This window comes from Trichechus manatus, unplaced genomic scaffold (assembly GCF_000243295.1).
Source record: "Trichechus manatus latirostris isolate Lorelei unplaced genomic scaffold, TriManLat1.0 scaffold00008, whole genome shotgun sequence".
Taxonomy (NCBI): domain Eukaryota; kingdom Metazoa; phylum Chordata; class Mammalia; order Sirenia; family Trichechidae; genus Trichechus; species Trichechus manatus.
Window position 1 is genome coordinate 27,516,260 of NW_004443944.1, and position 13,290 is coordinate 27,529,549.

The 13,290-nt window shown below is 41.6% G+C and overlaps 1 protein-coding gene across 7 annotated transcripts in view; it reads left to right on the forward strand.

Annotated features, from left to right (window-relative positions):
- The window catches only part of NDRG3 (NDRG family member 3), a 78,144-nt gene extending 66,618 nt beyond the window's left edge, over window positions 1-11,526 (forward strand). For 3 of the 7 annotated variants that reach the window (XM_023724882.1, XM_023724886.1, XM_023724899.1), the window contains 6 exons: window positions 897-959; window positions 1,083-1,134; window positions 4,400-4,447; window positions 6,634-6,669; window positions 6,755-6,806; window positions 9,218-10,103. In XM_023724882.1, the coding sequence (XP_023580650.1) occupies window positions 897-959; window positions 1,083-1,134; window positions 4,400-4,447; window positions 6,634-6,669; window positions 6,755-6,806; window positions 9,218-9,399 (433 nt within the window). In that variant the 3' untranslated portion in view covers window positions 9,400-10,103. Of the gene's footprint in view, window positions 1-896; window positions 960-1,082; window positions 1,135-4,399; window positions 4,448-6,633; window positions 6,807-7,795; window positions 9,162-9,217; window positions 10,104-10,492 lie in introns of those variants that run through there. The other 4 variants (XM_023724897.1, XM_023724893.1, XM_023724888.1 and 1 more) reach the window with 4 other exon arrangements.
- Window positions 11,527-13,290: the final 1,764 nt, after the last annotated feature.

The following is a 13,290-nucleotide window of genomic DNA, read 5'->3' on the forward strand; positions in this document are numbered from 1 at the left end:
GACAGATATGAACACAGCTTTCAAGAAGAGTGAGCGAACTGAAAGCTGTTTCTGGCATGTTCAAATACCACTTGAAGTGTTAAGATGTTTCGAAACAAAAGATACCTAAATTATACACACACACAAGTAAAATGCACAGGAAAATATGTACAGGGGAGGCAAAGGATACAGGTCTTGGGCCTTGTTTTCTGTTTCTCTATGCTGATCTTTTCATCAGGCACAAAGAACACATGGACACTAAAAATTCTCTTTTGTTTGTGTACCCTAAAACCACTGCCATGTCTCCCCCAGTCACTGAGAGAGCCTGATTCTTACCTTGGGACCAGTTTCTCCAAGGTAAAAATGTTCGCTCCTTCTAGCTTTCGCTCTTGGAACATGGAAAAAGATTGAGGAAATGAGCCAGCTGTAATTTACCCAAAACTATACAGTGAGTAAAGAACAAAAGCCAGATTTTGAACCTGGTCTCTCTAGCTCTTTATCACAGAGCCTCCCTATTTTCAGTTGAAATCGGAAAGATTTATTAAGTACTGTGCTAAACTGTACTAGTTACAAGCAAAGTGTTCCTCCAAAAAAATGTAAGTCATTCCCTTCTGTTAAGAAATTTATTCCCATAAAGTAGTTGAAAAATTAAACAGAACTTGAGGATTTCTGGAGCACTGCTGTTGAGTTGTGAAGTTGCTTCCTTTTAGCATCCTACAGAGCCCTTTACAGTTGAGCCAGGAGCCACTGAAATGGCTACTCCTGAAAAAAGTGTACAAGGGTCCCCTTCCCTTATTATGTGTAAAAGAAAGAGACTTTTCACATTTCTTGATACATTTTGGTTTTCCATCCAGAAAATAACCTAAGTTGCTATGGTTTTATCTGAAAACAGCATTGCTTCTGCTTTATTTTTCTAGACGCAGAGACCTAGAGATTGAAAGACCCTTGCTGGGCCAAAATGGTAACACAAAAACGTTAAAGTAAGTCCTTCAGATTCCCCATTAAGTTGCTAAATATCTTTGCCTCTGTGAGAGGCAGTTCAGTATACAATGACGTGTATGTGCTTATTTGTTGATGACAGCTCTTATTTTGCCTATGCCTAGGTGTTCTACGTTATTGGTGGTAGGGGACAGTTCACCTGCAGTTGAGGCTGTGGTAAGTATATCCTGATGTTGTAAAGATGAATGAAATGAAAATGTAAGAAAGTGTTTATAGCACACTGCTGACACACTAGAAACAACTGGTAAATACTAGTTTTTGCTATTTCTGATTGCACAGATCAGGTTTGCTCTTTGTTATACATTTTGGAAAATGAATTTCTCATCAGTCACTAGGTTTCATCAGATGGTATATGTGCTGCCTTTGATTGCTTTGTATGGTGCAGTTCATTTTGTGGAAAGTAGCACAACTAAACACCATTTGTTTTCAAATTTCTGGCAACCTCAGCCTTCTGCAACCACTGTAAATCTGGAACTATATTAGCAGGTTAGAAGGCTGCTGAGAGCCTATATGTGTTTCTGTACCTCCTTCTCAGGCACTTAACAAATTAATAAAAATTAAATATGCTCATTGTGGAAAATGAAAAAAATTGAAAAATAAAAGGATGGACACGGGGAAGCATGATCCCATTGCTCAAAGACAAACTATTATCTTTTTCTTTAACATAGACTGGGTCGTATTAAATATACAAGGTTTTGGACCTAATAACTTAACACTATTGATAGTATTTTTCCAGAATGTAGTCAGCATAAACATACTTTTTTATGTTTGTATAATATTCCATCTTATAGATGTACCATTGTTTATTTAACCTCATTCTCCTGTTACTCATTTCTGATTTTGCACCATTAATAACATTGCTGTTGAACATCCTTATAAAGTTTTGTACTGAATCTTTGATTATTTTGCTGGGATGGATTTCCAGAACTGGAGTTAATGTGTCAAAAATCAAAAACATTTGTAAGGTTTTGCCAGATTCCTTTCCAGAAAAGGCTATTTTTCTAGATGCAAAGACCTGGAGATTGAAAGACCCTTGCAGGGCCAAAATGTTTGTATTGCTGGTGTATATAGCCATGTTCAATATGTGAGAGTACCTGTTTCATAGCACCCAGTCCGGCGCTGGATTTATTAGTAGTTAATTTGATAGGGTAAAAATGGTATCCCACTGTTTAAATTTGCATTTCTTTGAGTTCAAATAGATTGACACTTTTTCATACTTCATTAGCATTTGCATTTCTTCTTTCACACAGCATATATAACTTAACTAAGTGTCTGTATGAAATTACTTGGTTTTCTTTGGCAACCTTCACTTCTGCCCTATTCAGAGCAAAACATTAGGGAGTGAGATTTTTTGGCAGAGGTATAGAAATAGGTGAGAAGGTTTGGGGGGTAGAGGGGACGTTTGTAGGGTGAGATAGATGTGACAACAGAATATATTCACACCTCCTGAATTGCCTTGTAAAGCATCCTATGTCTCCTGTAAAATACATGGCATAGCTTGAGCCAGAGGCAAATAACCCTCAGTAAGTATTGTTGCAAAAATACCCATCAAAAGCATTTTTTAAGTTAACATATACTTAAAAACAGGGAAATAGGATTCTGTTTGTAGAAAATACCCATAATCAGAATTCCCTAATAATACTGAATTAAGTATTCCATGAATTTTTGCCCCCCCGCCTTTTTTTTTGCCTTTTTAAAATTGCATGTACATAAAGCAACATTTCCAATTATTTTTCCAGACTATATAATTTGGCCATGTAAGTAATCCTCTTTCTCTTTCTGATTTCCACACCCTCGTTTATAGAGAAGAACTTCAGGAACCCCACCTATACCACAAAGTGGATGTTCTTCTGGACACAGTCAGATCTAGCTTCCTGCCAGAGCATTTTACCCAGTAAATAGGCAGGGATTAGAGGAAGATCCATGAATAGGAGAGCAAGGAGAAACTCCACAAGTTCTGGTCACTGTTGGTAGCTATTCTTGCTCACTTATTCACTCAACGTCATTTTTTGAGCATCTTCTATTTCCTCAGTGCTATGTAGAATACAAAAATAAGTAAGGCAGTCACTGCATTTGGGGAGCTGGGAGGGAAAGTACATACGTCAAAAATCAACCATTGTGTTCATCACCCTTGCGTATTGCGTTCTTTTAAAAATTATCTATATAAGACCAAATGGACAACAGCTATTCTAAAGCATAGAGAAGAAAGTTGGGGGCAGAAAGTTTAATCAGTGGGAGTGAAACAACTAGAACAGAATTAATGAGAATACTGAGACAAGGTAAAATGTAACAAATGTCACTGATCATTATGGCTAGAAACTTGTTGAATGGGAACGGCTTTTGCTGTGTATATTTTCACCAAAAATAAAATATTACTTAAAAAAAATTGTGGTTGGCTTACCAAATATCAAGACTTCTTATAAATTATAAAGTAGCAAACCAAGGAAGGAGCCCTGGTGGCACAGTGGTTAAGGACTGGGCTGCTAACCAAAAGGTGGGTAGTTTGAAACCACCAGCTGCTCTACTGGAGGAAGATGTGGCAGTTTGCTTCTGTAAAGATTTACAGCATTTGGGGCTGTATGGGGCAGTTGTCCTCTGTCCTGATCACTATGAGTCTGAATTGACTTGACAGCAGTGAGTTTGGTTTGGTTTTGGTTTAGCACAGTATTTTGTGTGTGCTTGGCGAACGTGTAGAAGGACAGATAAACTGACCAGGTTAGCCATAAAACATTGCTAAACCTAGAGATTATTTTCCCAAAACATTTACTTTGAGGTCCCTGCCTTCATGGATACAAGGGAGCAAGATACTGAACATGTAATACATAAGATTGTAATTCTTAATTATGATGAGTGCTATAATAGAAAAGAAACGGGTGCAATGAGAGAAAAATCAAGACAGAGATTCAACTTCAGACGAGAGGGCTGAAGACTTTGAGACAGAAGAGTCAAGTGTGAGGAATGAGAAATCCAGCACTTCTGTGGCCCAGAAGAGGGGTGAGATATGAGCAGGGGAGGTAAGCACGGCTCAGTCAATAGCGTCACTTGTGCTTGGAAGCAATGGAGAACCCAGCAGGAGAGGGCCATGGTCCAGCTCACAGTTTAAACCCGTAAGGTAACTTGCCCTGTTTTATGTCACCAGTACAAAGAATTACACTCAGCATATAGTTCTTCAGAGACCCTATTTATAATAGATTCAGAAAATGAAATTAGCCAGATTTTTAGATCTCCTCAGAAATACCAGCTATAAAGTACATTGTTTATGTGTGTGTGTGTAACTATCCCACCTTGTATTTTGCTAATCTCTTTGCCTGGTTCAGCCATCTCCAAACTGAGCTGTTGTTCTTGCAAGATCATTCTCATGCCAAGTATGTCTTAGTTTTCTAGCAATTGATAAAATTCTTTCTCCTTTTTTTTCCTAAAGGTTGAATGCAATTCTCGCCTGGATCCTATAAATACAACTTTGCTAAAGGTAATGTGACATCTTCTTCACTGCCAGCCATTTGTGAGTAAATTATACATGGTTCAGATCTTCTCTGTTTTATGGAATAGTTGCCTAGAAAGAAGCAAAGCTTCTGTCTCTATGATTCTCTCTTTAAAAAAAAAAAACTTTCCTGAATGTATTTTCTCGTTGTAGAAAATTGGAAAATAGAGAAAAGTAGAAAGAAGAAAATAAATAAAAATTACTCATAATCCTACCACCCAAAGGTAATCTCTGGGAAAATACTGGTGTGTTTTTCCTATACATTTTTACATCATCCAAGATCACAGTGTATTTGTAGCTTTGTACTGTTTTTCTTAACTTTATGATATAAGCATTTTCCCATATCATTAAAAACTTCATAAACTTTTTAAAATGTTGTTTTGAGAATTAAATAAGATACTGGATGGAAATTCTTTACATGCTAATCTTGCAGTATTGGTAAGGAATCTTTTGATAACTTGCTAATGAAGAAAGATGCATTTTCTTTCCCTTATTACAAATAAGGCAACTCTTGTACTAAATTTCTAGGGATAGTATCAAGTTTCTTCCCTTTTTGGTTGGACCTGAGGAAAGAGTTCCAACCTAGCATTGTCTCAACCTAGCTTTTTCTAGAGCCTTTACTAAAATGTTTAGGTAATTGACCTCCTAGTTTGAATCTGGACTACTGTAGATTTAAGTGCTGATCTTATGTAGCTTTCTGCCACTTCCCCAGCCTGAAAGACCTCTGTCATCTTCCCTTTCTCTTTGAAGTATGCTTAAAGGGAAAGTGCTGTCATAATAAGTAGCCCATAGTTCCTAGAAATGTAACATGAGGGTAATGCTCCAAGGTGACCAAACTCAGAATGTTCTGGGCTCCAGGTGATTGATGGGCTAGTCTGAAATACGAATTCAAACAAAATAAGTATGTGGTTTCCAATTAATTTTTCACTGCAGGATTGAATTAATATTCAAAAGCATAAAACTGAACTCTACAGTAGCCATAGTTATTTCTGGGCAAAAATGCCCATCCACAACAGCATGGAATAGAGTAGATCACTCCTGTGGCCGATTGAACTGAATCTCAAACTATTTGACAGTCTCTCCCCGTATTCTTTCTCTGCGTATGAGAACTGTTTTATAGTCCTAATCTGGTTTTGACTCCTAAGTTCATAAAGTACAGCCTGTGCCATTTTGGTCTGTTTCATACTTAAATCAAGTTACACGTTTCTGATCTTATGCTCAGAATTTTCGGGAGACTATTCCTTGTTACTGTCAAACAACTACACCTTCTGTGGCATTCCTCTTTGCTAGATGACAATTCCCCTCAAAGAAAGTTTCAGTGCCAGTGGATTGAAGCCATGGAGTTCGTGTTCCTTAAGAAAAAAATCCCTGTCAGCCCGACTGGGATGCTGTATGATCACAGAGTGCATAACAGCTAGAAGGAAGAGGGTAGGCTTATGTTTGGCTATCGTGCCTTAGAAACAGTGTTCTCTGCAGACTGGCAGAATCGGTGTCACTTGGGAGCTTCTGAGAAATGCAAGTTCTTGGACCCTACTCCAGATCTATTGAACCATAGTCTTTGGGGAGGAACCTAAGAATCTGAGTTTTAACAAGTCCTCCAGGTAATTCTAATGCACAGTAATGTTGGAGAAGTCCTACCCTAGAAATCCTTGCACAGCTGAGAATAACCAGCTATAAAGGTTTATGACGTGAGAGGCAGCCCCACAGATCGAGCCATGAGAGGGAGGTGGCTGAAGCCAGTTGACCAAATTCACCATCAGCACCCGAATGGGGAACTCTCTTTAATCACAGAGTTGGAAGGGGATTTAGAAAGCATGGTGCCATGAGAAGTTCGGGTCTCAGTGTTTGTGGACACTGAAGAGAACGTTCTTCAGGTGGATACAGACCGTGGTTGAAGGTAGTAGTTAACTTCACTATCATGCCTGACAGAAAATTCCCACCATGGCCTGAAAAACCATACCCTGCATTTTACAGACTTGGAAAGCATTGAATAATCTTTTCATATTTCTATTCAAGGTTATTGCTCAAATCTAAGTCTTTTTATAAAGGTGCAGTTAAACCTCAAGTGAAGGAACCTAAAATACAATTCTGTCCAGTTTGAGAAGACTCAAGGATGTTCAGAGCACTTCCCTTAAGTGTAAATCCCAGCTGACTTACACTTTCTCCTCTTCTAGATGGCAGACTGTGGGGGATTGCCCCAGGTGGTTCAGGTAAGGGGATTTTTTTTCAAGTGCCTGTTTGATTCTACCGTTCTGCCTATGCAAAGATTAATGCATTCTTATTTTGTCCCCCTAGCCTGGGAAGCTCACCGAGGCCTTCAAGTACTTTTTACAGGGAATGGGCTACAGTGAGTAGTATACAACTTTCTGTCTAGCAGAGATTTATTGACAGTGGGGTCATTTTGACATCTGGGGAGCCCACATTTCTCAGGGCATAACCTCTTTGCTGGCTAGCCTTAAGTCAAGTTAACACCAAAACATTTATACAGCATTCATCTTGTGCATATATATAAGATGAGCTAACACTTACCTTAACGGTTACCTGGGCCAGGCAGTATATTCATTGTATCATTTAATCCTAATAATAACATTAAGAGGTAAGTTCTATTATTAGTCTCATTATATAGAAAAGGAAACTGAAGCTCAAAGAGGTTAAGCAAATTTTCCCAGGGAAACATGTAAGCTACACAGCCATGTTTCAAACCCTAGCAATCTGGCTCCAGAGCCCACATTTTCAACCACTAAAGCTTAGGCTATCCTGGCTTTGAATATGAAAGTATGATTTGCATTTGAACTCAGCTGATTAATGGCTCCTGGCCTAGAGAAACAAAATAGAGACTGCAAAAGAAAAGGGTAATGTCCTCAGTTAAATCTGCTCCATCACAGAAGATGAACTTACAAAGTATTTTAGAATAAGTCCAAAGCATGTGTCCACATTATATGCCACTGTCCTGGTCAGTTGTATTGTGTGACCCCTAGCTTTTTCAGTTGGCATAGAATATCTACACTTGCTGCTTTCTTGGAGTTTTAAGAAGGAAAACCTTTCCATCCAGGTATAAAGCTCATTACCCAGTAGAGTGATTTTTTTTCTCCCCCTGTGTTTGGTATCATTGTGGATAGTGGCCATGGTGAGCTACCTGGTCAGCTGCTCTGGGCAATAGCTGGGCCCCTGGATGCAGCCTTGTACTTAGCAGGCAGACTGTGTATGTTTTGTCTGGAGTGGCTGTGTGGTCCTCGTCTGTGAGCCCCTAAAAACTAAGCCCACATCCACTTCCCTCTGGCTCACTGGGAAGAGCAGAAGTCCCTCTCCTAGCCCATTCTCCATTTCTTTTCCTAGGAAACAGCTTGTCTTCCAGCCCATTTATGAGCCAAAGCAAGATGACTGTTATAGTGGATGGGAAAACAATTAATTGCCTTTGACTGGTTGAGGGAAGTAGCATCTGAGATGCTATTCAACCTCAGCACCTCTCTAAGACCTTAAAATAAAATTTCACCCCTGGCTTAGAGTATTCTGTCAGTGTCTATTAGGCAGCCCCAGTTGCCACTTGGCACTCTCGGGTCACTAACCTGCCTTTTCCTGTGTCCACCCTGCTTCCAGTCCCGTATGTGCAGCTCAGTCACCTGAGCACCGAGTCAGGTACCTTCCTCTGTGCTGGCCCTGCCCCTGCCTCCCAGCCATACACCCTCCTGGCTGCACTGGCTGCTTGCAGCATGTCCGCGGTTTCCTGTGCAGTGAGAGCCTGATAGAACGTGGCTCATTGTGCCAGAAGAAGGTTAGTCTGCAGGTCCATCCTGGGCTCCCCAGGAGGAAGAAAGCAGAGGGCTATAATGCCTCTCATCATCCCAAGTCCAAGATCACAGCAGAAGCTGAAACTTTATACCTTTCAAACATGACCCCTCTTCCACCACTACCTACTGATCCTTGAGTTAACCCCCAGGCCCAGAGATTGTAGGGCAGCCTTGACTCTAAAATAGGAGTGTCAGAGCCTGCGTGTGCCAGAGAACTCTGCAGGTGTTGGCATCTTTTGACCCCTGCATTGAAGTGACAGTTTGGGTAGTAGCTGGTCCCTCAGGAGGCTAGGCAGGGAAGTTATGCCAGGTAAGGCCCTGTCCTGCCCAAGCTGGAAGGACCTTAGGGTCAAAGCGGTGGCAGAACAGGAGTCTAGTTAAATACCTGTCCCCAGTCCTCTTCCCTCCCCTGCAACCTGTACCTCACTCCCTGTGCAGAGATCAGCTCCAAGCCCATCTGCCCTTGCCTACACCCTCACCTTCCTACGTGTTTCCTCCCCAGATAGCAAGGGTAGTCTGTGGACATGGATGGTAGTCTCGTTGTATCGGGCTTGCACTGTTTTGTGAAACACCTTCATACTTGTGTAGTTCATCTTTCTTTTCCTTGGTTTAGTCTTGCATGCATTGCAGGTTTTGGTTACCTATTAGGGTTCCCAAAACCTCCTTCCTAATAACTGTATGAATAGCGTGGGCACAGCTAAGAGGCTATACTCTGGGCTTAGGGTTTCCCTTTGTTCTGCTGTGGACTAGAATTAGTGGAGATTCCAACCACATCCAAAGGATTAAAGCAGCCTTGCATATAGCCACTCACCTAGAACAAATAGTACAGAATGGGGATGGCTGTATCTTGTCCCTGGGTGTCATCCTAAACGAGTTCGGAAAGCTAAACATAAAGCCTTTGGTGAAACTTCTAGTTTAGCTGAGCTTAACCAGGGCCCCATCTTCTAGTCCTCTTGGTTCTTTCTTACAGTACCATCTGCCAGCATGACCCGACTCGCCCGGTCACGAACCCACTCAACCTCGAGTAGCCTGAGCTCTGGAGAAAGTCCCTACAGCCGGTCTCTCATCAGCAATCAGTCAGATGGAACTCAAGGAGTCCCTGAGTCCTCTGAGGACCCAGACAAACAGGAGACCATGGAGGTGTCCTGCTAAGCAGATGCCCCTCCCTTGGACCATGCAAATCCATCTGATCACTCCATAATATAACATTTCATCCAGCAAATTGGCATCTACCATCTTTAACTCATGCATGGCCACTGAATCTCTCTCTCTGGTAGCCTGAATTTATCATTCTCTCTGCCTGCCCGCCCTCTTTTTTGTATGTACCAAGAACCCCGTCCATGCCATTACTGTAACATTCCAACATCCTTAGCAGGTCAAATCTCCATATCTGTCTTCTCTTGCCAGCTTTTTCTTGTTCTCTGATAAGATTCTTTGATCCCAACTCCTTGTGTGTGCAAGCTCGCATGTCTGTGTTTGTGTGTGCATAGTTCTGTGATTTTAGACATGCTTTCTTGTACAGCTTCTGCAAAAAACAAAAAAAGGGACTTTTTTTTTTTTGCATTTTCAATAGTGTTTTTAGGGGAAACGTGCAGAACAGATTTCTATGTTGTGTAGGCCACTGCATTCTCTTTTGGTTCCAAATTGGTCAATATAATTTGCAAAGTGACTTCAGGAGAGAGAAATTCTGAGGGATGTGGAAGGTCATAATTACTTTTTGGACCTCTGATTGTTTGTGACCAATAAAAGGGTGCCTGTTACACAGAGAGGTGGGCAGGGTGACCAGTCACCTCTTTCTGTCCAAATGAACTCACAAATACTATTTATTTTATAAATAAAAGAGGGATATATTCTGCTCGAAGTCCGTGAACAATGAGATTCTGATGCAACATGGAGTTTTTCCCAAGGAGTGAGTGTGGCTTAATTACTGGACTCTCTTAGCACAGAAAGGTGGAAAACAAAATGCCAGGTCTCTGCAGGAACAAAACGGCTCTTGCTGCATGTCGGATGCCATTAACGACACAGAGCATCTGCAAGAAATGCCTCCCATGTCTGTGATGGAGAGAGAACTTTTTCTCTATCCCTCGGTCCCCAAAAAAGGCCTAAATATGTAGGTGGTAAGAAAATGGGTGGGCGAGAGGAACAGACATTAACACAATATCATGTTTGAAAAATAGAAACTAAATTAAATATATTGAACTGATTTCTGAGAAGGATTCTTAATCTCTTGAACTCCCTTTTGTAGTAGGAGAGAAGAGACCAATCTTTAAGGGCAGCCCTGTCCATGTTTCCAGCCTCCTGACCACTGCTTTGTGAGGGATCACAACCAGTCAGAGAATATCGCTGGGAGGAGGGTGATAGAACCATGGAGAGACCACCTGCCACACAGCAAGGGCCCAGCTTCTGAGAGCATCAGATGTAAGCTCAGGGTTACAGAGGTCTGAATCTTGGGAAGGGGCTTTTCAGATACATTGTTTGCTTTCTGCTGAGATAGGGAATGTGTCATTCTGCCAGAGTGCAACTTTTTAACAAATTATTAAATAAAGCTGTATACGTCTCATTGTTACCTGATTGCTGATTGCTGGTGTTATTTCTCTCAAGCTACTTATTGGAGCTCAGGGAGAAACTGAGTTACTGTATGCTGGCTCCATGCTGGGCGTTTTCACGTGATCACTTACTCCACCCAGCAACACTGTCCATTTACAGTGAGGAAATTAAGATAGGATAAATAATTTGCCCAAGGTCACACAGCCAGTAAGCCAAGCCAGGATTGAACCCCAGGTCCGTCTGACATGCTTATATTCCCCTCAAACCAAAAATCGTGAGAAGCCTAACTGTGCTGTTTGAAGAAGAAGCTGGGGTCTTGGAAAGGCATTCCACATCTCAGGTCTACCATGTCTGCAGGGTTGCTGGTCTCCATCCCTTGTGTAATAATCTGCAACCACTTGTCTGGGTTCCTCTAAGAAACCAAGCTGTATTTCTTCAGAAATGGCTCTTTGTACCGAAACAAGAATAATTTTATGAGCCCATCATCTCAGATCACTTTTGAACAATCCAGGGGGGCATAAGTCGTCCTTATGCTACCATAAGTACATCCAGGTTGCTGCATCCATGGTGGGTATCGGTAAATGACAGGGACCCTGCCCGTTCTGGTAGAGAGGATGAAACAAATGCACGTGAGCAGATAGAGATTACCAGGCCAGAGCTCTCCATCCGTCTGAGCCACATATGGAATGGATGATGGTCTGCTTTCCCACCTTAGACTTTTTGCTGGAGTCAGGCCCTTACCTTACTCATTCCTTTTCTCACTTTCATTTTCCTTCTTCCTATTCAATACAAAAAAAAAAAAAAAAATTGAGTGCCTGCTTCATGAAAAGCAAGGAGGTAACCAAGTAGACTCTACTTAGGTAGGTACACAAGATGATTGTTCCAAGCTCTCCCACATACCTCGTATCCAGTTCTTATGGCAACCCTGCAAAGTGCGCAGTGTCTATTTTACAGACACAGAATGGCTGAGGAAACTTAAGCGATTTGGTCAAGGTCATCTAGCTCGAAAAATTAGTTCCTGGTTCTTCTAAAAATCATATTTTATCACATTTTCATGTTTTATTCAGCCTTTTATTGAGTACTTACTATATACCAGGCACTTAGCACCTTCCTGTAAGTTTCATGTTATGGACCCAATGAGATACATGCTATTCCCGTTTTATGAATAGGAAGACAGGCTCAGAATTAGTTTACAGATGGTCACAAAACTAATAAGTGGCAGTTAGAGAATTGTAAACTTCTCTTTCTAATTCTTAGGTGCCTCCTGAAGGGAGCTATATGGTGGAATTCTTTTAAGAAAAGGCCAAAGATGGTCATTCCCTACTTCCTGCCTCATTCATGGACCTCACCTTGAGGCCAGTCTTGAAAGTTTGACTTCAGATAAGAAGGGCAGTATTGGAGTGGTATGGACACAAGAGCAGTTGGCTAGGCCCATGCTCAATTTCCTCCCTGCCAAGGTCCACATCCTTGAGTAGCTGTCATCCATTCTAACATCTGATTAGAACTTTGCTATAGAGGATGTGCCTACACTTGCCTCTTCCAGCTCTGCGTGCCAACTGCCTGTGAAGTTAAATATCAAACCAACCTTCCCCGGGGGAAAGGGAGAGACTTAGGGGCCAGCAGAAACATTGAGAACCTCAGCTAGAAGGTGCTCTAATTGGTAAGCCACCAGAAAAGGCTGAGAAGTCTGAGCCAGAGTCAAGAGCCATTTCAGTGCAGTGGACCCATATTGTGTTAAAGAGCATCTGTCTTCAGAAATACTCAGCCCCCTAAAGGGGAGGCAGCAAGTGGTTATGGTTCTTTAAATTTTAATGAACTGGAGAGGGAAGGTAGCACAGCAGTCAAAGGCAATTCTGTCAAAGATTCTTTATCCTAGATTATCCATTGCCAGTGAGTCAGTTCCAACTCACAGCGACCCTATAGGACAGAGTAGAACTGCCACATAAGGTTTCCAATGCTGTAATCTTTACAGAAGCAGACTGCCACATCTTTCTCCTGTGGAGCAGCTGGTAGGTTCAAACCACCTACCTATCGGTTAGCAGCTGCTTAACCACTGCACCACCAGGGCTCCTTATCCTAGATTAGTGAATCTCAAATTCGGGCATGCATCAGAGTTGCCTGGAGGGCTTGTAAAAACATCATTGGGCCCTACCCCTGGTGTTTCTGATTCAGTAGATTTGGAATGGGGCCTGAGAATGCGTGTCTAACAAATCCTCAGATGATGCTGAGGCTGCTAATCTGGGAACTACACTGAGAACCACTGTCCAGATCTCGCTATTCAAAGTATGGTTCTCAGAGCAGAAACACTGGCATCCCCAAGGAGCTTGAAATGCAGAATGTTGAAGCCCACCCCAAACCTACTGAATCAGAATCTGCATTTTAACCAGATTCCCAAGTGATTCAATTCCTTTATACATTAAAGGTTGAAAAGCATCACTAAGGCAGTGCTTCCCAAATTGCCAATCAAATGAATCTCTTGGAGTGTTGACAATTTAG